General features: G+C 38.5%; 1 protein-coding gene across 2 annotated transcripts in view; it reads left to right on the forward strand.

Moving 5' to 3' along the window:
* The window catches only part of MASTL (microtubule associated serine/threonine kinase like), a 38141-nt gene that overhangs the window by 10206 nt on the left and 2808 nt on the right, over nucleotides 1–25127 (forward strand). The window contains exons 3-11 of one of the 2 annotated variants that reach the window (XM_032243814.1): nucleotides 4028–4167; nucleotides 5484–5572; nucleotides 8038–8144; nucleotides 8329–8479; nucleotides 10505–10677; nucleotides 13576–14715; nucleotides 16087–16228; nucleotides 22353–22466; nucleotides 23163–23264. In XM_032243814.1, coding sequence (XP_032099705.1) covers nucleotides 4028–4167; nucleotides 5484–5572; nucleotides 8038–8144; nucleotides 8329–8479; nucleotides 10505–10677; nucleotides 13576–14715; nucleotides 16087–16228; nucleotides 22353–22466; nucleotides 23163–23264 — 2158 coding nt within the window. The remainder of the gene's footprint in view (nucleotides 1–4027; nucleotides 4168–5483; nucleotides 5573–8037; nucleotides 8145–8328; nucleotides 8480–10504; nucleotides 10678–13575; nucleotides 14716–16086; nucleotides 16229–22352; nucleotides 22467–23162; nucleotides 23265–25127) is intronic. The other variant, XM_032243815.1, reaches the window with a different exon arrangement.

The following is a 25127-nucleotide window of genomic DNA, read 5'->3' on the forward strand; positions in this document are numbered from 1 at the left end:
TCCCTCAAAATATTGTACTATATTTTCCTATTTTTGGACCTCTTGTAACTGAAACTATGGAAAGTGAAGCTGTAGATGAAGTAGGACCACTGTTTTCTATTTTTTCCACTTACTGGTGACCTACCTCATCCTTTTTTTTTTTTTTTTAACCTCATCCTATATAATGACTGCATAGAATTCTATTGATTTAGTTATGAATTCCATAATTTCCTTAATGAATGTCTTATTGATAAAATTTGTTGAATATCATCACTTAATGGGATTTGGTTGGTTGATTTGTTTTACTTTTTTTTTTGGTCCTAAACAACACTACAGTGAATACTTTAGTGGGAATTGCAATATTATCTGGTTGTCATGACCTCTTCTGTGGGCGATGAGACCTGATGATTCTATGGGGAAAGATTTTGGAATGAGGATACAAATATATATTGGAATTCACCAACAAAACAAAGTTAAAGGGAGCCCCATCAGGAGATCCCTAGATTCTGAGAAAGCATGCGATGGGAATCTGTGTTGCAGGATGATTCACCATGTGAGTGAGTCAAATATATATATATATACTGGAAGTAAGAAGGTGAATACCAGATACAAAGCTGGTGATTGGCAAACTAGGCCTCATAGGCCGAATCTGACTCACTGTCTTTAAGCTAAAAATAGGTTTTATATTTTTAAAAGGTTGGGGAAAAATCAAAAGAATATATATATATGCCCAATATTTTCAAAAGTGACAATACCAATATTGTTTACTAAAACTAAAACTGCTGGATTTAAGATTTCTGATTTATTTGCAGCTCTTTTTGTCCTTGAAATACACTGTCATGATTCTATTTTTTGAAGTCACTTGAAATCATTCTCTATGTAGTTCTAAAACTTGATATACAGCTAGGTTCATATGTTTCCCTTTTATATCAGAGATTTCTACTTTAAAAAGAAATTCCTAAGAGTGCCAGAAGAAAAACGATGTGTATTTTTTTTTTTTTTTTGGAGACAAAGCCCAGGGGACAGAGTGAGACTTCATCTCAAATAAATAAATAAAATAATAAAATAAAATAAAAATTTTAAATAACACAAGATACCCTTTACAGAGTCAAATGAAAAGTTCAAAGAAAATATTTGTTGTCCAAAAGACAGATAAGAGGCTAATTTTACTATTGCATAAACAGATTGTACAAATCAATAAGAAAGAGTTTGTTTACCCTAGTAGAAAAATGGACAAAGGTTGGAAAAACAGTTTAGAGATGAAATATAAAAGGAAAAACACAATGTGTAGTGATGCCTAATCTTCCTAATAGTTAATGAACTAAACATTTAAACAAGACCTTTTTGTTGTTGTTTGAGATAGTTTCCCTGTCGCCCAGGCTGGAGTGCAGTGGCGTGATCTCGGCTCACTGCAATCTCCGCCTCCCAGGCTCAAGTGATTCTCATGCCTCAACCTCTCGAGTAGCTGGGATTACAGGCCTGTGCCACCATGCCCAGTGCTGACTTCAAAAAGCAGAATCATAACAGTGCATTTCAAGGACAAAAAGAACTGCAAAAAAATAATTTTTGTATTTTTTTAGTCGAGATGGGGCTTTGCCATGTTGGTCAGGCTGGTCTTGAACTCCTGACCTCAAGTGATCCACCCACCTTGGCCTCCCAAAGTGCTGGTAATACAGGTGTGAGATACTGCACCCAGCCCATTTCTTTTCCTTATATTGGCAAAGATAAAAATGATTGATAATTGCTGTTGGGGAAAGTAACAGAGATTTTTGTGTGCAATAAATAATGTAGATGATGGAACCCATCTACAACTATTGACTAACCTCTATGTACCAGGGAAGCTACTGACCCTGAAAAAGAAATTCTCTCACTAAGTTATCAGCAGGTGGTATTTTTCTAGCTTAAAACTATAGAATAATTTTGAGAATAGTGACTGTACACATAGAAGGAATAATAGAGTCTTGCAATCAACATAGCAATAATGGATTCAGGCAAGCATGGTGGTCATGTGCTGCTAAAATCATTGGTTGAGAGTTTCTGGGGGGAATGTTTTGCATATACAGTCTCAAAGTATCTTTCTACAGATTACTTTTTCATCACAAAGGGAAAAAAGGTACAAGTTAAATAGAGAAATCTGAGTCACCACGTTAACCAAGTGATCAAAGTTAAAATGACCAGTAATGGGACACACTGACATTAGGTGTCTCATCTGGTGGGAGTCAGTGAGAAGTACTCAACATCACTTAGGTGATATTTTTTGCCAAAAATCGATAACCTGAATCAAATCACAAGGAAATAATCGACAACCCCAAATTGAAGGACTTCTGTGCATAAACCTGTGCTCTTCAAAAATGTCTGCATCATTGGCCAGGCACGGTGGCTCACGCCTATAATCCCAGCACTTTGGGAGGCCAAGATCAGTGGATCACAAGGTCAGGAGTTCAAGACTAGCCTGGCCAAGATGGCGAAACCCTGTCTCTACTAAAAATACAAAAATTATGATTCTTTGATGCCTCCTTTAAAAATATATATATATAAATTAGCCAGGCGTGGTGCCAGGCTCCTGTAATCCCAGCTACTTGGGAGGCTGAGGCAGGAGAATTGCTTGAACCCGGGAGGTGGAGGTTACAATGAGCTGAGATCACACCACTGTATTCCAGCCTTGGCAAGAGAGTGAGACTTCATTTCAAAAATAAGAAAACAAGTGTACATTATCAAAAAGTCTCCATCTACCCATCAAAAAGGCTGAAAAACTGCTCCAGATTAAAGGAGACTAAAGAGACACAACAACCAAATGCCATGCATGACCCTAGCTTAGGAATGGGGGATGAGGAGGATGATTTCAAGATGGTCAGATAAATTTGAATACGGACTCTATATTAGGTAATAGCATTATATTGGTGTTCAATTCACTTAATTTTATTGTACTACAATTATGTAAGAATATCTCATTAGGAAATACATGATGAATTTAGTGGTGACAGGTGATGACCTTTCCAACTCTATTCCCAAATTATTCAGCAAAAATTTTAAAATTACACATTATTCCATTCCTTCTCTAGTGTCAAAAAAAAGAAGAAAAAGAAAAAAGTAAAATAAAAATTGCACATTAATACCAGGTTTGCTATTGTTGCCATTTTCAAAATATAAATGGCTTTAGTCTAAACAAAAATGCATGCATATAAAATATACTTACGTTGGTTGTTAATAATTTATAGTTTATAAATTACTAACATAGACTGAGCAAGGTGTCTCAGGCCTATGTCAGTGCTTTGGGAGGCAGAGGCAGGAGGATCACTTGAAGCCACGAGTTTGAGGTTGCAGTGAGCTATGGTCACACGACTGTACTCCAGTCTAAGTGACAGAGCAAGACCCTGTCTCAAAATAAAATAAACACTAATATGTAAATATTAAAATTATTTTATATGCATATATGTGAAGAGGAAGATAGCAAATATTGTGATTATGGATGATAAAGAGTATATAGGAAATCATTCTAATATTCTTATAGCCTTATTACAAGTTTGAATTTTTGTTCACACTGAACAGTTTACTTTGTTTTTTTAATTTGAGATAGAGTCTCCCTCTGTTGCCCAGGCTGGACTACAGTGGCTCAGTCTTGGCTCACTTCAATCTCTGCCTCCTGGGTTCAAGCGATTCTCATGCCTCAGCCTCCCAAGTAGCTGAGATTACAGGCATGTGCCACCAGGCCCAGCTAATTTTTTGTATTTTTAGTAGAGATGGGGTTTTGCTATGTTGGCCAGGCTAATCTTGAACTCCTGGCCTCAAGTGATCTGCCCATCTTGGCCTCCCAAAGTGCTGAGATTATAGGCATGAGCCACTGTGCCTAGCCTAAACCGTTTAATTTTTAATTAAAAACTGTATGGCAACATGAATAAACCTAGTATTAATGTATTATGAGTAATAGCAAGAAAAGGTAGCTTTGTTACAGAGCCATGCCAAATATTGTAACTGTAAGGCCCAAATACTAGATTTTTAAAGTAATCAGATTGTTTTTATTTCACAATATTAAACTCTTTTTTGATAGGTAATGGAATATCTCATTGGGGGAGATGTCAAGTCTCTCCTACATATATATGGTTATTTTGATGAAGAGATGGCCGTGAAATATATTTCTGAAGTAGCACTGGCTCTAGACTACCTTCATAGACATGGAATCATCCACAGGTAAAGACTCACTTTTTTCCAAATTCTTACTGAAAAACTCAACTAATTAAATTACATATTTGAGTCTCAAATACTTTACCACTTGCACTTATTTCCAGGTTCTCTAAAGTTTACTAGTAACTTGTGTTAGTTTAGAAATTAACTCTTCTTTCATCTCCCTGTGTTTTTTTTTTTTTTTAATATATTGCCTTGAACATCAGTATAGCATGTATTTTTTGTTGTTGTTGAGATAGGGTTTCACTTTGTCACCCAGGCTGTGGAGTGCAGTGGCTCCATCTTGGCTCATTACAGCCTCAGCCCCCAGGGCTCAAGCAATCCCCTGCCTTGGCCTCCCAAGTATTTGGGATTGGAGGCATGTGCCACCACTCCTGGTTTTCGTTGTTGTTGTTGTTGTTTTGTAGAGACAAGGTTTTAGCATTTTTCCCAGGCTGGTCTTTTAACTGCTGGACCCAAGGGATCCTCCCACTTCAGCCTCCCAAATTGCTACCATTACAGACATAAGCCACCACACCCCACTAAGTATGTCATTTTCTGTGAAGAGTATTGAATCCTTTCTGCTCCTCTGCATTACACAAAAGTGCTTTATTTTGTAGTCCACCTGATTTACAATGTTTTTCTCTATGTAAAAAAAGTCAGGTTAAATGACTTATTAAATCTCAATCTTACCTTCCTTTAAGAAAGTAGACGTAGGCCAGGTGGGGTGGCTCACGCCTGTAATCTCAGCACTTTGGGAGGCTGAGGCGGGTGGATCACCTGTGGTCAGGAGTTTGAGACTGGCCTGGCCAATATAGTGAAACTTTGTCTCTACTAAAAATACAAAAATTATCCGGGTGTGATGGCAGTTGCCTGTAATCCCAGCTGCTTGGGAGGCTGAGACAGCAGAATCACCTCCTGGGAGGCAGAGGTTGCAGTGAGCTGAGGTCTCGCCATTGCACTCCAGCCTGTGTGACAAGAGTGAAACTCCATCTCAAGAAAAAAAGAAGGTAAATGTAAATTTGAACTGGTTTGAGGTTGATTTTATCTAATAAGGTTTCTTTATTTTAATGGAATATCTAATGAATGATATCAAAGATAATCTAGTATTAATTTATCTTTTCTGTAGATTCAGATAAATAGTACAAAAGATGCTTTGCTTTTGGGAGATATTTCTGCACTTTTCAAAGCCACCATTGAGTATATTTATTTTGGAGGAAATAAATAGGGTTTGCCTCCTCTGTAACTCTTCTTTTCTGGAAATTCTAACATTAAAACTAGCCCTTTTTTGGTTATCTACTGTTTGCCTTTCCTTATCTACTATTTGCCTTTTGTGTGTGCAGGGACTTGAAACCGGACAATATGCTTATTTCTAATGAGGGTCATATTAAACTGACAGATTTTGGACTTTCAAAAGTTACTTTGAACAGAGGTAAGGAAAATATCAGGTAAGTACCTTTTTAAAAAGTCCAACAGGCTGGGCACGGTGGCTCACACCTGTAATCCCAACACTTTGGGAGTCCAAGGCAAGCAGATCACCTGAGGTCAGGAGTTGGAGATCAGTCGGGACAAAGATCCCGCCCTGAATTCAGGAGTTGGAGATCACTCATGGCAAAACCCTGTCTCTACTAAAAATACAAACATTAGCCAGGTGTGGTGGTGTGCACCTATAATCCTAGCTACTAGGGAGGCTGAGGCAGGAGAATCACTTGAACCCGGGAGGCAGAGGTTGCAGTGAGCCAACATCGCACCACTGCACTCCAGCCTGGGAAACAGAGCAAGACTCTATCTCAAAAAAAAAAGAAACATATTGTATTCTCTATTAGAAAGGGTAGATGGATGGAAAAGTATTAATAATGAAAATAACCAAAAATTGGACTTATAAATTATAAACTCTGGAATTATAACTATTAGTATTTGAAAATAATGCACATCTACAATTCTTCATGTGGAAGTACAAGGTTCAATAGTTATGAATACCTAAAACTTTTTACTAAGTTTGGTAAAATCTGATCTGTGCTGAGGTAGGGGTATTTATTGTCTTTGATTTTTATTTATTTATTTATTTTGAGATGGAGTTTTTGCTCTGTTGCCCAAGCTGGAGTGCAATGGCACAATCTTGGCTCACTGCAACCTCCACTTCCTAGGTTCAAGCAATTCTCCTGCCTCAGCCTCCTGAGTAGATGGAATTATAGGAGCCTGCCACCATGACCAGCTAATTTTTGTATTTTTAGTAGAGACGAAGTTTCACCATGTTGGCCAGGTTGGTCTCGAACTCCTGACCTCAGGTGATCCACCCGCTGTGGCCTCCCAAAGTGCTAGGATTACAGTCCTGAGCCACCGCACCTGGCCAGGGGCATTTATAGTCTTTATTGATCCCAGTTCATGTGATTATTCATATGATTTGCCACTAGGAATATTCCATAATATGCAGTATATTTACCACATTACCTTTCTAAAATCTAAACATTTTTGAATTGTGATTTCAAAGAAATCTGACTTTGAAATCTTATTTTGAAATTCGATTCTAAGTATTTCAGATACACTATTGGAAAATATCACAAATAACAAAAATTTTGTGTTAAGATAAAATTGTTGATAAATTTAAATTATTTTGTATGTCATAAGGGTCTAATTTTTTTAAAAAAAAAACTTTTTTTGTAAAATATCCTATATGTGTATTATTATTACTTATTAGTTCTTATCACTTTATCAGTGTGAGGCATAAATGAAATTTGTTGTTAAAACTTTCAGTATACTTTCATTTATTTATTTATTTAGAGAGTCTCACTCTATCAACCAGGCTGGAGTACAGTGGCATTATATTGGCTCACTGCAACTTCTGCCTCCCAGGCTTAAGCAATTCTCATGCCTCAGCCTTCTGAGTAGCTGGGACTATATGCATGAGCCACCACACCCAGCTAATTTTTAAAAGTCCTATATCATATAAGAACATTAGCATTCTGGAACTTTTTGTTTGTTTGTTTAAGAGACAGGGTCTCACTGTATCACCCAGGCTGGGGTGCAGTGATGTGATCATAGCTCACTGTAGCCTCAGACTCCTGGGAAAAGCAATTCTCCCACCTTAGCCTCCCCAGTAGCTGGGACTACAGGTGCTTGCCACAGTGCCCAGCTAGTTTTTCAATTTTCTGTACAGATAGGTCTCACTATGTTGCCCAGGCTGGTTTCAAACTCCTGGGCTCAAGGGATCCTCCCCGCTTCGCTTCCCAAAGTGCTAGGATTTCAGGTGTGAGCCACCATACCTGGACAAGAACATTAGACTTTCTTTTACCATTTTTTTTATATCTAAGTGGAATAGTATAGTATTATGTGTCAGTGTTGAATTATTTTAAAATATTATTCACTGAAACATGCTAATAATCTGGGTCAGTTAATATTTTGACCTAGGCTTAAACATATTAGCTAACATGAGGGGCCCCAAATTAATACCGATTCCATACCATCTCCTTATTTATTTATTTATTTTTTGAGAAAGAATTTTGCTCTGTTGCCCAGGTTGGAGTGCAGTAGTGCGATCTCGGGTCACTATAACCTCCGCTTCCCTTGTTCAAGCAATTCTACTGCCTCAGACTCCTGAGCAGCTGGGATTATAGGCACCCACCACCACAACCAGCTAATTTTTGTATTTTTAGTAGAGACAGGGTTTCACCATGTTGGCCAAGCTGGTCTCGAACTCCTGATCTCAAGTGATGAGCCTGCCTCGGCCTCCCAAAGTGCTGGCATTACAGTGGTGAGCCACTGCACCCAGCCACCATCTCCTTTTTTAACATTTGGTTTACAAAAAATTATTTTGCTGCCATATACATAACAATCATTTTTAGTCAATGGGAGGTGAAGATTTTAAATAAATTTATATACTTTTCTTTGCATACTTAGATATTAATATGGTGGATATCCTTACAACACCATCAATGGCAAAACCTAGACAAGATTATTCAAGAACCCCAGGACAAGTGTTATCGCTCATCAGCTCTTTGGGATTTGTAAGTACTTGAGAAGATAATTAACATGACATATCCTTTCATGATTACCACTTAAAATTTAAAATCATCTTTAAACATCAAAATAGATCTAAATACCAAACATTTGGATTTACTTTAACAGTTTGTCTATTTATGTGATGGTTTTTGGAAAGTAAACCTGTTTTTGTTTTTCGCTTTTTAATAGAACACACCAATTGCAGAAAAAAATCAAGACTCTGCAAACGTCCTTTCTGCCTGTCTGTCTGAAACATCACAGCTTTCTCAAGGACTCGTATGCCCTATGTCTATAGATCAAAAGGACACTACTCCTTATTCTAGCAAACTACTAAAATCATGTGAGTATAAAAGAAAAGGTAGGCCAGGCATGGAGGCTTACACCTGTAATCCCAGCATATTGGGAGGCTGTGGCAGGATTTCTTGAACCCAAGAGTTCAAGACTAGCCTGGGAAACAAAGTGAGACTTCATCTCTACAAAAATTAGCCAGGCATGTTGGTGCACACTTGTGGTCCCAGCTATGTTAGAGGCTGAGGCAGGTGGATTGCTTGATCCCTGGAGGTTGAAGCTGCAGTGAGCCATAGTAGCGCCATTACACTCCACCCTTGGTGACAGAGCGAGACCGTGCCTCAAAAAAACAAAAAATGCTCCAAAATTCAAAACTTTTTGAGTACCAACATGACATCCAGCACTTTGGGAGGCCAAGGCGGATGGATCACTTGAGGTCAGGAGTTCAGGACCAGTTTGGTCAACATGGTGAAACCTCGTCTCTACTAAAAATACAAAAATTAGATGGTCATGGTGGTGGGCGCCTGTAATCCCAGCTCCTCAGTGGCTGAGGCAGGAGAATCGCTTGAACCTAGGAGACGGAGGTTGCAATTAGCTGAGATTGTGCCACTGCACTCCAGCCTGGGTGACAGTGAGACTCCGTCACAAAACAAACAAACAATTTGCCATTATTTATTTGCTTTATCCAGCAGTTTTTTGTTTTTTTTTTTTTTTTAAGATGGGGTTTCACCATGTTGGTCAGGCTGGTCATGAACTCCCGACTTCAGGTGATCCGCCCACCTTGGTCTCCAAAGTGCTTGGATTACAGGAGTGAGCCACCACGCCCGGCCTATCCAGCAGTATTTTTAAAAATCCCTTATACATGTGTATAATTCACACTTGTAAGTGCATAAACCTCAGTGTTACAATAAATACAAGTTGAATTAAATACAAGTGTTAAATACAAGTTAAATTGAGTAAATGTAGTCATAGTCTAACCTTATGAGCACATCTGGATATAACACATCAATAATGCTCCTTTATCAGGAATAGTTTCAAATTGGATCATAGATACTCCAAATTGATTTGTTCCTAGTTATACATTGATTTGGTGGCTCACACCTGAAATCATAGCACTTTGGGAGACTGAGGCAAGAGGATCACTTGAACCCAGGAGTTTGAGACCAGACTGGGCAATATAGTGATACCCTCCCCACCTCTAAAAAAATGGAAAACATTAGCCAGATTTGGTGGTCCTCATTACGCAGGAGACTGAGGTGGGAGGATTGCTTGAACACAGGAGTTTGAGACCAGCCTGAGTAATATAGTGAGACCACCATCTCTAAAAAAAGTTAAAAACATTAGCCAGGGCTGGGCGTAGTGACTCATGCCTGTAATGCCAGCACTTTGGGAGGCTGAGGTGGGTGGATCGCCCGAGATCAGGAGTTCAAGACCAGCTTGGCCAACATGGCAAAACCTTGTCTCTACTAAAAATACAAAAATTAGCTGGGCGTGGTGGCATGTGTGTGTAATCCCAGCTACTCAGGAGGCTGAGGTGGGAGAATCGCTTGAACCCAGGAGGTGGAGGTTGCATGAGCCAAGATTGTGCCACTGCATTCCAGCCTGGTGACAGTGTGAGACTCTGTCTCAAAAAAAAAAAAAATTAGCCAGATGTGGTGGTCCTCACTACTTAGGAGGCTGAGGTGGGAGGATCACTTGAGCCCAGAGGTCAAGGCTACAGTGAAAGTAATCATACCACTGCACTCCTGCCATAAATCAGTCGATCAAGCAACCATTTCCTTATTCTTTACTGTATGAATGTTAAGAGGATTTTGTTTGGTTCTAACTTTCTCATAGCAGTATTTGTATCTAAACATAGTGGGATATGTTTAAATATATTAATAGTATATGTATCTAAACATAACAGGAAGCATGCCAGAAACATCTGCAGTTGTTCTTGTAGACTAGATAGTGTTTACAAAGAAATAGTTCTGATATGTAATACTTAATACTTTGCTTAATTATATGTAAATATTCAGGTTCAGTAAGGAGCTAAGAAAGCTGTAACACAGAATTCAATATTGTCTCTTCTCTATAGGTCTTGAAACGCTTGCCTCCAACCCAGGAATGCCTGTGAAGTGTCTAACTTCTAATCTACTCCAGTCTAGGAAAAGTCTGGCTACATCTAGTACCAGTAGCCAATCCCACACCTTCATATCCAGTGTGGAATCAGAATGCCACAGCAGTCCCAAATGGGAAAAAGATTGCCAGGTTTGAGGGACATTTATCTTAATGAAAATCAATTATGTATGCCAAATGAATGAGAAAAAACATTATACCTTTTCATATAAATTCCGTAAAGAAATGAAATTGTTACATGAATGGCAGTCATGATATTATCAATAATTTATCATTTTCCTGCACATTCTGTCAAATCCTTTGGAAATATTTTATTTCTCATTCAATTGTGACATTGTTCTTACTTGATTATATGAGATTCTTGCAGTAAATTGATAGTAAATGTTTGGCTTCTATGTAGCTAGGTGGACATCACTTGTTTTTAAAAGTCCTTCCCATGATACGGACATTGGCTGTTGGTTTTATTTTGTTTTTAACTTACATCATTTAAAAACTTGTATTACCTCCTTCTATACTGTTTCCTGCCAGTTTCTTGTTTCATGGAATGGTAACTCTTCTGGATCAGAAATAACTTTTAGACCGCAAAGGTAATGTGGGTGTGCCCTTGAAGTGTCTATTCTGAGGAGATTGCTTGCCAAATGAATGGATTTTCTTAAAGTTACTTTACTTAACTTACATATTCTGTTTTTGTCTTTTTAAAAAGTTATTAGAGCTAATAGATATTAAAGGTGATAGGTAGTAAAATGTAAAATCATAATAAAGTTTCCTTCATAGAATGCTGATAAAATAACGATAGATTAGGATAACACTAATATCCAAAGAATAAACCTTTTATTTGCTAAAATAACTTGTATTCTATTTGCTACTTATTCTCAGCAATAGAATTTTATTATTATTGGATATTTGTATTTTATACACAAGATCAAATTAACTTTTAGCCAAGGCAGGGTTTCTTAATTATTTTTTCTTCTCTCCTTATATGCTAAAATAAAGGTAGTATATACTGCAAGATAAATTGATTTCCATTCCTAGTACTATTACTGCACTCCTTTCTTATTGAAGAAAACATATTGTTTACTATTTCAAATTATACACGGCTTTACCGTCTTCCTCCCACTTCTGCATCCCTGAGGAATGCAACGATGGGATTATAGTGGTGCTTCTCAAGTTATGATCAGAGGAATGATAAGGCACCCTCTGAAAAACCTTATACTGATCCCCAAATGTATCATCTTCTGTGCTTGCAGATCAGTGAGGTATAATTCAAGATATATCCTTTTTAGGCCGGGCACGGTGGTTCACGCCTGTAATCCCAGCACTTTGGGAGGCCGAAGCAGGTGGATCACCTGAGGTCAAGAGTTCGAGACCGGCCTGGCCAACTATTTCTAAACTATTTCTAAAAATAGTTTCTACTATTTTTAGTAGAAACCCTGTCTCTACTAAAAATACAAAAATTAACTGGGCGTGGTGGCAGGCGCCTGTAATCCCAGCTACTCAGGAGGCTGAGGCAGGAGAATTGCTTGAACCCGGGAGGCAGAGGCTACAGTGAGCTGAGATCATGCCTCCAGCCTGGGCAACAAGAGCAAAACTCTCTGTCTCCAAAAAAAAAGAGAAAAAAATCCTTTTGCTTGTGACTAAGTGCTCATTATTACTAAGTTAATGATAGTTAAAGTTTGTTATTTATTTACACATCAAAAATAAGCACTATTAGAGTTTACTAATGACTCACTCTACTTGACTATTCTTGCAAAAATCTTGATCACCAAGCACCAATTTGCAATATTATATACAAAGTTGAGTGCCCACAAGTACCCACATATAGTTGGAATTCAGAAAAAACCATATTGTTATTAATGCTTTATCAGTTCATCTTATTGACAATAGATTTTAATTTCTGCTCTTCGGGGTTTGTAATTATGAATTACCATTAGTGTCACTTCATCCTTATCAGCGTGGTTCTTTAATACTTGCATGAAGTGATACATATTAACAATATTTTAGGTCTATAATTTTTCACTGACTAAATTTCTAGCCCTGTGCATTTTGTAGTTCAAAACAGAATCATCCATGCTGGGTATGGTAGCTCACACCTGTAATCCCAGCACTTTGAGAGGCCTAAGCAGGTGGATCATCTGAGGTCAGGAGTTTGAGATCAGACTGGCCAACAAGGTGAAATCCCATCTCCATTAAAAAAGAAAATGCAAAAATTACCCAGGCATGGTAGCGTCCCCTGTAATCCCAGCCACCCGGGAGGCTGAGGTGGGAGAACTGCTTATACCTTGGAGGCAGCGGATGCAGTGAGCTGAGATCACACCATTGCACTTCAGCCTGGGCGACACAGCAAGACCCTGTTTCAAAAAAAACAAAAACAAAAACCAGAATCATCTATATATCTATTGCAAAATAGATATGTACATAATGCAGACTTACCCCCAAGAATGCCTTAATATGTTGCCTGTTAATTTGTCTTGTTTAAGTAACATGTGATACACTATCAAAATAAGTATTATAGAATAATTTATTTAAATTTTAGGCCAGTGTTTCATTCAAAATAATGTATTTAAGCTTATAATTTTATAATTGTTTACATTGCCTCACTCTCGCCCTGGCTGGAGTACAGTGACTTGATCTCAGCTTACTGCAAACTCCATCTCCCGGGTTCAAATAATTCTCTTGCTTCAGCCTCCCGAGTAGCTGGGATTACAGGCATGCATCACCACACCCAGCTAATTTTTATATTTTTAATAGAGACAAGGTTTCACCATGCTGGTAAGGCTGGTCTTGAACTCCTAACCTCATGATCTTCCCGCCTCAGCCTCCCAAAGTGCTGGGATTATAGGCATGAGCCACTGAGCCCAGCCTTATATTGCTTTTTAATTTTCTCTTATTATTTATTTTTTCCATTTGAAAGTGGGAATAGGTAGCATAATAGTTGATAGGGTCATTTATCCTACCTTAGTGGACCATGGTTAAAAGGTCAAAATATCTCAGCTTTATATACCTAAAACAAATATTTTTTTTCCCTCTTAGGAAAGCGACGAAGCATTGGGCTCGACCACAATGAGTTGGAATACAGCTGAAAAGTTACGCACAAAATCTACAAGTGCCATTGAGACCAAGGGTTTCAATAAAAAGGATCTTGAGTTAGCTCTTTCTCCCATTCATAACAGCAGTGGCCTTCCCACCACTGGACGCTCTTGTGTAAACCTTGCTAAAAAATGCTTGTCTGGGGAAGTTTCTTGGGAAGGAGTAGAACTGGACGTAAATAATATAAATATGGACACTGACACAACGCAGTCAGGTTTCCATCAGTCAAATCAGTGGTCTGTGGATTCTGGTGGGATATCTGAAGAGCACCTTGGGAAAAGAAGTTTAAAAAGAAATTTTGAGTTAGTTGACTCCAGTCCTTGTAAAAAAATTATAAAGAATAAAAAATCCTGTGTAGAGTATAAGCATAATGAAATGATAGATGGTTATACAAATCAAAATACAGGCTTAACTATTGAAGTTCAGGACCTTAAGCTATCAGTGCACAAAAGTCAACAAAATGACAATGCTAATAAGGAGAATGTTGTCAATTCTTTTACTGATAAACAGCAAACACCAGAAGTATTACCTATACCAATGGTAGCAAAAAACCTTATGTGTGAACTGGATGAAGATTGTGAAAAGAATAGCAAGAAGGACTACTTAAGTTCTAGTTTTCTATGTTCCGATGATGATAGAGCCTCTAAAAATGTTTCTATGAACTCAGATTCATCTTTTCCTGGAATTTCTATAATGGAAAGTCCATTAGAAGGTCAGCCCTTGGACCCAGATAGAGGCATCAAAGAATCCTCTTTTGAAGAATCAAATATTGAAGATCCACTTATTGTATCACCAAACTGCCAAGAAAAGGCCTCGCCAAAAGGTGACGAGAACCTTACCATACAAGAGAGTAACCAAAAAATGTTAGCTCCTTCTTTGGAGGTGCTGAAAACGTTAACCTCTAAAAGAAATGCTGTAGCTTTTCGAAGTTTTAACAGTCATATTAATGCATCCAATAACTCAGAACCATCCAAAATAAACATGACTTCTTTGGATGCAATGGATATTTCGTGTGCTTACAGTGGTTCATATCCCATGGCTGTAACCCCTACTCAGAAAAGAAGATCTTGTATGCTCTATCAGGTATATTTGTAACTTTCTAACACTTTGTTTTTTGGATTTTAAAAAAAACTGTTAGACATTTGCCTCTAAGCTAGACTATGCGGTATTAATCATATAGTTTTGTTCTCCTTGTTGAGACTCTGGCCTTTGGAAGTTTTCACCCAGAAAGGTAAAGCTGCTAGAAATCATGTTTATTATTTTTAACTGTAATGCCTCCTTCCATTTGTGTAGTTCTATATATTTTTCTAAGAAAATACAATCATATTTTCACTTCATCCCCACAGTACTCTGAGATATAAAATTATTATTTATTTTTATTTTTATTTTTTGAGACAGAGTCTCGTTCTTTTGCCCAGGCTAGAGTGCAATAGTACAATCTTGCCTCATTACAACCTCTGCCCCTCCGGGTTCAAGTGATTCTCCTGTCTCCACCTCCCGAATAGCTGGGATTGCAGGGGCCCACCGCCATGCCTGGCTCATTTTTGTATTTTTGGTAGAGATGGGATTTCACTATGTTGCCCAGGCTGATCTCAAATTCCTGACCTCAAGCAGTCTGCCCACCTCAGCCTCCCAAAGTGCCAGGATTACAGGCATGAGCCACCGCGTCCTGCCAGAGATACAGACTTAAAGTCCACTCTACCTTACTGTCCTTGAAGGACGTATTTAGATGATCTCTTTTCTTAACAGAATAAAAGTTGAAAAATATATATTTCAAAGATTACTTTGTTTTTATTTTCTAAAGTTTTACCAACCCAAAGTTCTACTTTTTTTCTTCCTTTGGGAAAGCATCATAATATAAAAGGTGTAAACCCTGGATTTGTGTTTCAAAACTTGAGTTTTCTACCCAAGACTTACTATTAAATGACTTAGAAGGTCCTTGCCCTCAGACCTGCAGTTTTTCCAAATGTTTGTAGGGGATAATGGCACCTGTCCTGCTGGTCTTACAAAATTGTTGTGAAATAACAAATTATCCTAAAAACTTTTAAATGCTATTTAGCACAAGAGGTTATATGTAGTTATGTCTTACATGTTGCCTTAATCATTTATCAGCCATAGCCTTCCTCAGTGGCTATTCTTAAGCTTGTATTAATCCATGCTATCGGTCTTCTTGCAGATTTTTTTCATCGAACATTTTTCTTGCAGTTTTTTTGTTTCTTATCCAGATCTTATTGGAATAATCCATGTTATCTAAGCTTTTGAACTTCACTAGATAAAAAGACTTTTTCATAATTATAACTATGCATTCATTTTCCATACTTATCAAAGATTTGACTACATCTTTTATGCCTAGCAGCCTATGAGCTAGTTATTTTGCTTGTGTGTTTCACCATTTTCTGTTCAGTGTAAAAGGAATTAAGATATTTATTATCTCTTAAATGCTTTTTGAATTAGCAGACCCCAAATCCGATCAAGTCAGGAACTCCATACCGAACTCCGAAGAGTGTGAGAAGAGGGGCAGCCCCCATTGATGATGGACGAATTCTAGGAACCCCGGACTACCTTGCACCCGAGCTGTTACTAGGCAGGGCCCATGGTAAGGCATGCATGTCTTGAGTTTTTAAAGTGTTCTCTATCACTACATTATCTTTCGAGGTAAAATTTTAAAAAATTTCTTCAGTTCTTACATTACCTAAAGTAAAAGAAAATGAACTCATGCAATACTCTCATATGTATATGGCATTTATCATAGGAAAATAAGACAGTAGTGCCCATGGCTGTCCCACTCTAAGAATGTAAAAGACCAAACGTTGGAGTACATGTGACCATTTGTCCTTTGCCTTCTGTTGCAGTCTTAATGTTCTAGAGAAGCCCCACCTGCCACCCCTGATATTATCTTACCTCACATTTTTTTCTTTTTTTGAGATGTAGTCTTGCTCTGTTGCCCAGGCTAGAGTGCAGTGATATGATCTTGGCTCATTGCAACCTCCGCCCCCAGGTTCAAGTGATTCTCCTGCCTCAGCCTCCCGAGTAGCTGGGATTACAAGTGCCTGCCACTCCACCCGGCAAAGAAGGGAAATCCTTCCTTGCTTCTTCCTGGCTTCTGGTGGCTTGCTGGCAATCTTTGGTGTTCCTTGACTTAAAGATGCATCATTCCAGTTCTCCTTCTTTCTGTGATGGTGTTCTCCCTGTGGCTCTATCATCACGGGGCTGGCTTCTTAGAAGGACACCAGTCATTAGGAGCCCATCTTAACTCCAGAATGGCCTCATATTAACCTAATTAGTCATATTTGCGGAAACCCATTTCCAAATAAGGTCACATTCTGAGGTACTGGGGGTTAGGACTTCAACATATCTTTTTTGGGGGGACACAGTTCAGCCTGTAACATGAACTCCTTCTGCATGTTGATGTTACTTACTTCCCTTTTCTTTGAGCTCTTTTCATGATCATCTGTTTCATCCTCCCCATGCCACCTCTCACATCCTTTCTTCTGTTTTTATTTCCTTGCTGTCTTTTATCCTCAGCCTGAAAATAAGTTTCCACCCTTGTCTTCCCCTCATTGCCTAACTTCTCAAAGGTTTCCTCTTTCTTTGATTACTTTGCTCTGGCAATCATCATCTCACTATTTAACTGAAACTTCTTAACAGGCACCAGTGATTTCCTTATTGTCAAATCCAGCCGTCTCTTCTCATTCCCCTGACCTCTGTTGCTGCTCTTCAGTTCCTTCCTTGCCGCTTCTAAATATAGTTCTTTGAGATTCTCCCCTTACCCTTTTCTTTTTTTTTTTTTTTTTTTTTTTTTTTTTTTTTGAGACGGAGTTTCGCTCTTGTTACCCAGGCTGGAGAGCCATTTCACCGCAACCTCCACCTCCTGTGTTCAGGCAATTCTCCTGCCTCAGCCTCCTGAGTGGCTGGGATTACAGGCACGCACCACCATGCCCAGCTAATTTTGTAGAGACGGGGTTTCACCATGTTGACCAGGATGCTCTCGATCTCTTGACCTTGTGATCCACCCGCCTCTGCCTCCCAAAGTGCTGGGATTATAGGCGTGAGCCACCGCGCCCAGCCCCCCTTACCCTTTTTGCCTTACACGTGCTTGCTATTCAGCTTATCACTCCCATGACTTCAGTTCTCACCTCCATGTTGATGATTCCCAAATCTCTGTATCTAATCCTGACTTTCTCTACTCAGCAGACACACAGCCAATAGCCAAGCTATTCGGTATTCTACTAGTCCTTCAAATGTTGGGTGTCAAAACTGGACTTGTGGGGCCTGGTGCTGTGGCTCACTCCTGTAATTCCAGCACTTTGGGAGGCCAAGGTGGGTGGATCACTTGAGGTCAGGAGTTCAAGACCAGCCTGGCCAACATGGTGAACCCTGTCTCTACTAAATATACAAAAATTAGCCAGGCATGTTGATATGCACCTGTAATCCCAGCTATTCGGGAGGCTGAGACAGGAGAATCACTTGAACCCAGGAGGCAGAGGTTGCAGTGAGCCAAGATTGTGCCACTGCACTCCAGCCTGGGCAACAGAGCAAGACTCCATCTCAAAACAAAACAGGACTTGTTATCCAGCTAGCTCTTCCTCTGTTCCCTACCTCAGTTTCATCACCTTCATGGTGACACAATCTTTGTCCCTACATTCAAGCATTTAAATCCATCTAAATAGATCTCTGCAGCATTTCACCTCTCATTTTCTTTGCTGCCACTGTTCTCTTTAAGAACTCATCTTTCTCTTTTATTTTTTTTAGTGCCCTTCTATCTGGTCTCTTCAACTTCATTATCAATAGTCATTGCCACCAGATTTTTCTTCCCAAACCACCACATGGCTCATTGTATTTCCCTTTTCAAAAAATTAAAGTGGCTCCCTGTTAGCTGCTAAGTAAAATCCAAATTGATCATGATATTTGAAGCTATAAGCTCTCATACCAGCCTTCTCTCTATGTGCCTTATGTTCCCATTCCATTTCTTAAATACATTTAATTTTCAGGTCTTCCTTATTTTGCATGTGTATTTAACCTTACTTGAGCAAAGCCAGTTTCCAAGTGTCTTCCAGTTAAATTCCTTCTCATTTCATCATTTCAAATGTCACCTCTTCCATAAAGCATCTCTTGATCAACTACTGGGAATTACTCCTATATTACCATATTAGAAACTATTTAAAACTTAGGCCATTCTTCCTGTGTTGTAATTAGTTGTTACATTTGTCCCCACTACAAAAGCTTAAGAAAACTTCTTGAGGGGAGTGTGAGTTTTCTGCCTTTTACATAGCACTCCTGAATTCCTTGGAAGCACTCAGTAACTGTTATTAATAACCTCTACCATATTAGAAATAGACACTTTTAATGTTCCTCTTTCTCTCTTAGCCAAAGCCAGTAAGTTCCTGTGAGCACTGATTTTTATGTAGCGCCTCTTTTGCTACATTACAGATTTGCTAGCCTGTTTTCTGTATTACAATTTGCATTATCTCTAACTTAGAACACGGTGTGAAAGTAAGCTTCAAACGTAAAGATGTATTTTATGGGATCTCGCCTCTATTTTAGTGAGGCATCTAGCTCCCTCAGCTAAACATGCTGACAACATGCTGAAGCTCAACCATGACCTTCCTGATGCCCCCCCATCTTGCCCCCCAGCCAAGATGAGCTCTGTCCTGAGTTTTCAGTAACTTTATGTGCACCTATTTGTTTCAGCTTCTTAAACAGTATGTTAAAATTGTCTGAATTGTCTCTCCCAGAGGAGGCTGGTTTCTCTTTGGGAAAAGAGATTTTTCTTAATCATCTTTGTATCTTTCATATTTGGCAAAATACCTGGTGCCTAGATCAGTGAATGATGAGGGAATGGACTCTAATAATTTTGATACAATATACCTAACTACTTTTTTCTTACATGCAGGATTTCTGACTTCCGGTGAGTGAGCTTCTCTATAAAGCAATGCGGCAAAGCACATTAAACTGAACAGTCAAAGTATAACTAGATCACACTACTTTAAAAACTGTTTTCCTTTTAGCTCACTTGTGAAATACAAAAATGAACTGTCTTCTGTCTTCTCAGCAGCAAGACATCCAGAGAGGTGGTTCTTCCCTGTGAAAAGAAATGTAGGCCTGAGGCATTTTTCATTAACTTTTAAAGGTAGCACAGAGGGAAAATGCAGTCTTTTTTATTACAATGGAAGAAATAGTATTGATTCAGATATTTAAAATGGCCGGGCACTGTGGCTCATGCCTATAATCCCAGCACTTTTGGGAGGCCAAGGCAGGCGGATCACCTGAAGTCAGGAGTTCAAGACCAGCCTGGCCAACATGGTGAAACCCAATCTCCACTAAAAAAATACAAAAATTAGCTGGATGTGGTGGTGCACGCCTGTAATCCCAGCTACTCAGGAGGCTGAGGCAGGAGAATTGCTTGCACCTGGGAGGTAGAGTTTGCAGTGAACCAAGAGCTGCACTCCAGCCTGGGTGACAGAGCGAGACTCCATCTCAAACAAACAAAAAAATTAACAACTACAGAAGGGCTTTAATTTTCCAAATCTTTTAATTTTATTATTAGAAAATAAAAAAGTACATCAATATTAATATATCCCTACAAATTAAAGGAGTGAGTTTTGAATTAGAAAACCAGCAATGTTCTTTTTCTCTGGCTAAGAACATAATAACATAATTGCTAAGTTTTCTTCCACGATGTGATCTTATTAGACTTTGACTTAAGTATATGGGTATGTGTGGCATAACTATGGAGAAATCATGTTTTTTTTTTTTTTTTTTAACACAAGCATATTTTGGCTGAACTGGTAAAAGGGGCCTAATTTCTAACATAAGTAAAATAAGTAAAAAAAAATTTTCTAATTTCCTTCTACTTTTGTATTTGGTTACATTATCTAATCCATTGGGTTAATTCTTTCTCAGTGCTGCTTGAAAGGCCTACTAACTTTGGTGGTCTGTATGTTTTTATAGTATTAAAGAAATAGAAGCCTGTAGAATATTTGCATTTTGTGTTCCTTTGAGGGAAGATGGGATTATATGGCTTGCAGGTAAAATGGCACTCTAAATGCATGCAACTTTGTTCCTAAAGTCAGATTCCACAGTGCTTTCCTAGTTGTCTTAAAATGGAATGGTGGCAGTTGTTTAACCACAATAATGAATTTCGTGAAGTTATCTTTAAAGAGTAACGTATAGGAAAAGTTTAGCACTAGACTAGAATTCCTATTCTTAATTTATACTGAAGTTATCCATTTTTTAACTAAAAATTCACCTTTTCTTAGGAAACACTTTATTCATAAAACTAAAGTATAAACTAGTTTATAGTTCATAAGCTCATATTTAAAATAATTGTTTAAAACATCTTTGTATATAAATGTTGCATCCAATTAAGATTTTATTTAGGAATCAGTTTTACCTATTTCTTAAGACAACTCCTTATTACCTCTTGAAACCATAGTTTAAGTGAATATTCTTTGTTAAACTGATTTGTCCCTCTGTGTTCCTAAAAGGAATAAAGCCACATTAAAATACTCTGTAATTAAGGCCTTCCCTACCAGGATTTCCTCCAATTAGTATGAATGTTGCTTCCTTATCTCATACCTTGTGTGGCATACAGAATAATCATGTAAATGTTAACATTTCCTGATATGAAATTGAGTAGTAGTCTGTCTATTTTAGAGAATAATTTTAGCTTAAATGTACTCTCTTGGGTTGTGTTTTAGGATTTAGGATATATAACATATCCAGAATGTCAGAAATTATTAATAAATGAAAATGTCTTTTTTTCTTTAGCCAGCTGTGGCAATTCATAATCTAAACTTGGAAAATAAAGAGGAAAGCAATTATCACATGCCCAAGTGAAAGCAATGTGGGTTTTTACACTTTATGAAGACAGAAGAAAGACTTAGGCATATGCCCAAGTGAAAGCAATGTGGGTTTTTACACTTTATGAACACAGAACAAAGACTTAGGCAATGACTACCTTAAATGTGCACATATTAATGTTTCAGGTAGTGACTATCTGGGGCTGGTGGTGTGGGCAGCAAAGGAATTGACCAAGACAGTTGTAGGTAAGAAAATACATTGCAAGGATGCAACAAGCAAGAGAGGAGCTGATTACAAGGAGACAAAGGCTTGCTGGAGATCTTATAGGATGGTGCTTGTGCTGGAGAGGGCTATGTGCAGTACTAATAACCCCGAAGTTGCAGTGAGCTAACTCCCATTTTTCTTTTCTTTTTTTTTGAGATAGAGTCTTGCTCTGTCACCCAGGCTGGAGTGCAGTGGCATGATCTCAGCTCACTGCAACCTCCACCTCCCAAGTTCAAGCATGCACCACCACGCCTGGCTAACTTTTGGGTTTTTAGTAGAGACAGGGTTTCACCACGTTGGCCGGGCTGGTCTTGAACTCCTGGCCTCAGGTGATCCACCAACCTCAGCCTCACAAAGTGCTGGGATTCTAAGTATGAGCCACTGTGCCCAGCCCTACCTTGTATTTTTCCGTCAGTAAAGGGTCTGGTGATAGCTGGGCACAGGACAATTGTGAGTTATTTGTACACGAGGGCTGTGCATTCTGGACCATGAAGGAAGGCAGACTTACAGCTTATCTGCTTTTTCTTTTTGTTTCCCCTGGTCCCACCAACCTAACTCCTTTTCTCTAATTAGGACTCCACAATTAATATTTCTGTTCATCAAATATTTATAGAGAATGCTTGCAACTTTAGCTATTTCCTCTTCAATTACAGGTCCTGCGGTAGACTGGTGGGCACTTGGAGTTTGTTTGTTTGAATTTCTAACAGGAATTCCCCCTTTCAATGATGAAACACCACAACAAGTATTCCAGAATATTCTGAAAAGAGGTGATTATTTTTATCCTATTAAGATAGTCATTTACTGGCCTGGCAAGGTGGCTCACACCTATAATCCCAGCACTTTGGGAGGCCAAGGCAGGTGGATCACCTGAGGTCACGAGTTCGAAACCAGCCTGGCCAACATGGTGAAACACCATCTCTACTAAAAAAAAAAATAACAAAAAATTAGCCGGTGTGGTGGCAGTCGCCTGTAATCCCCAGCTACTCGGGAGGCTGAGGCAGGAGAATCACTTGAACCTGGGAGGTGGAGGTTGCAATGAGTTGAGATTGCGCCATTGTACTCCAGCCTGGGTAACAAGAGTGAAACTCCCTATCAAATATATATATATGGTCATTATATATGTGACTGTATATATACTATATATACTTACAATACAGTGAGTATATATGTAGTCATATATAATGACTATATAGTATTTTATGTATATATAATTAGGTAATGTAACCAAATAACATATATAATGACTATATGTCATTATATATAAATAACTATATATATGACTATATGTATATAGTCATTATATATGAGTGACCATATGACTATTTGTATAGTCATTATATATGTGTTATTTGGTTACATTATCTAATCCATTGGGATAATTTATATATACATAGTCATTTATCTGTGAGTATTATTATTTTGAGCAGTGATAAACAAGTTTATTTGTATATGTGTAATTTTAGATATTCCTTGGCCAGAAGGTGAAGAAAAGTTATCTGATAATGCTCAAAGTGCAGTAGAAATACTTCTAACCATTGATGATACAAAGAGAGCTGGAATGAAAGGTACGGTTTTGTGTTAATATACTATTTTACTATTGATTTATTCCAGATGGTGAATATTTACAAAAATATTAAGTTCCAATATAATACTACAGATAAGCTGACTGCTAAATTGGTACAAAGATAATTTATTTCTTCCCTCTAGGTATGCATTGATATATTGGTCCTTATTCCACATGAAAGTTCAATGTATCACATGGTAGAAGAGGCGCAAAAAAAATTTAGTGTGGTCAAATTACAATACTGTATTCATGCATTAAATTTTACTAATCACTGGGTGTGGTAGCTCATGCCTGTAGTCCTAGCATGTGGGAAGATGAAGCTGGCAATTATTTGAGCTCAGAAGTTTGTCACTAGCCTGGGCAACATGGTGAAAGTCTGTCTCTACAAAAATTAGCCAGGCATGGCAGTGCGCACTTGTAGTTCCAGCTACTTGGTGGGCTTAGACGGGAAGATCAGAGGTTGAGGCTACAGTGAGCCATGTTTGCACTACTGTATTACAGCCTGGGCAACAAAGTGAGACTGTCTCAAAAAAAAAAGTATTAATCTCAAGCAAGTATCTAAAACAGTCTTACCTCATTTTTTGTTTGTTTGTAAATATATTACTATTGCTATTTATTTATTTAGAGACAGGGTCTCAGTATGTTGCTCAGGCTGGTCTTAAAATCCTGGGCTCAAAGGATCCTCCCACATCAGCCTCCTAAAATGATGGGATTACAAGCATGAGCTACCCACACCTGTCCTAAAACAATCTTATCTTCTTAGTGTCTAGGGGTTTTTCCTTTTTTTTTTTTTTGAGAAGCAGTCTTGCTTCGTCACCAGGCCGCAGTGTAGTAGTGTGACCTCAACTCACTGCAACCTCCACTTCCCAGGTTCAAGCAATTCACCTGCCTCAGCTTCCCAAGTAGCTGGGACTACAGGTGCACACCACCACACCTGGCTAATTTTTTGTATTTTAGTAGAGACGGGGTTTATCACATTGGCCAGGCTGGTCTTGATCTCTTGACCTCGTGATCCAGCCACCTCAGCCTCCCAAAGTGTTGGGATTACAGGCATGAGCCACCACTCCTAACCTGTGTCTTGGGTTTTTCAAAGCCTGATAAAGTTAAGGAAGTAACAGGAATTTTTTTTTATGAAACCCTCTGTTCTGTAATTTTTTTAACAAATTTATTTTCCCTAATCTTGCTAGAGAGATGTTCTGTAATTTCTTATTGCTTCATTTTTGATACTATTATTTATTGATAATTGTACTGGATCCCAGCTTGGCTTAAGACAAACTTGGTATATTATAAACCACTCAATAATTTTCACAGTGCAGGAGTATATTAAACCTTAATTTGGAAACTAGCAAATCTCAGTAGCAGTTGCCCTAAAATCCTTTTTGTAACAAGGTATGGTACTATAGAAACAAGCATTATGTCCCAAAATGCATTTCCATGTCAAGCAGGGTGCATTCAGGAAAAGGAGCTCAGAAATATGTCATTTGCATCAGCTTCTAAGTGTTCCCTATAATAAGATCAACAATTTGTTTTTTTGGTTTGAGGTTTTTTTTGAGACATATTCTGGCTCTGTCGCCCAGGCTGGAATGCAGTGGTGCCATCTTGGCTCATTGCAACCTTCTGGACTCCAGCGATTTTCCCACCTCAGCCTCCCAAGTAGCTGGTACTACAGGTGCACACTACCACACCCGGCTAATTTTTGTATTTTTAGTGGAGATGCGGTTTCACCGTGTTGCCCAGGCTGGTCTCGAACACCTGTGCTCAAACCATCTGCCCGCCTTGGCCTCCCAAAGTACTGGGATTACAGGCATGAGCCACCACACCTGGCCCAGTTTGTTTACTCCCTGATTTAACTAATCCTATAGAG

Source organism: Sapajus apella, unplaced genomic scaffold, assembly GCF_009761245.1.
Source record: "Sapajus apella isolate SASKATOON/1434 unplaced genomic scaffold, GSC_monkey_1.0 scaffold53, whole genome shotgun sequence".
NCBI lineage: Eukaryota > Metazoa > Chordata > Mammalia > Primates > Cebidae > Sapajus > Sapajus apella.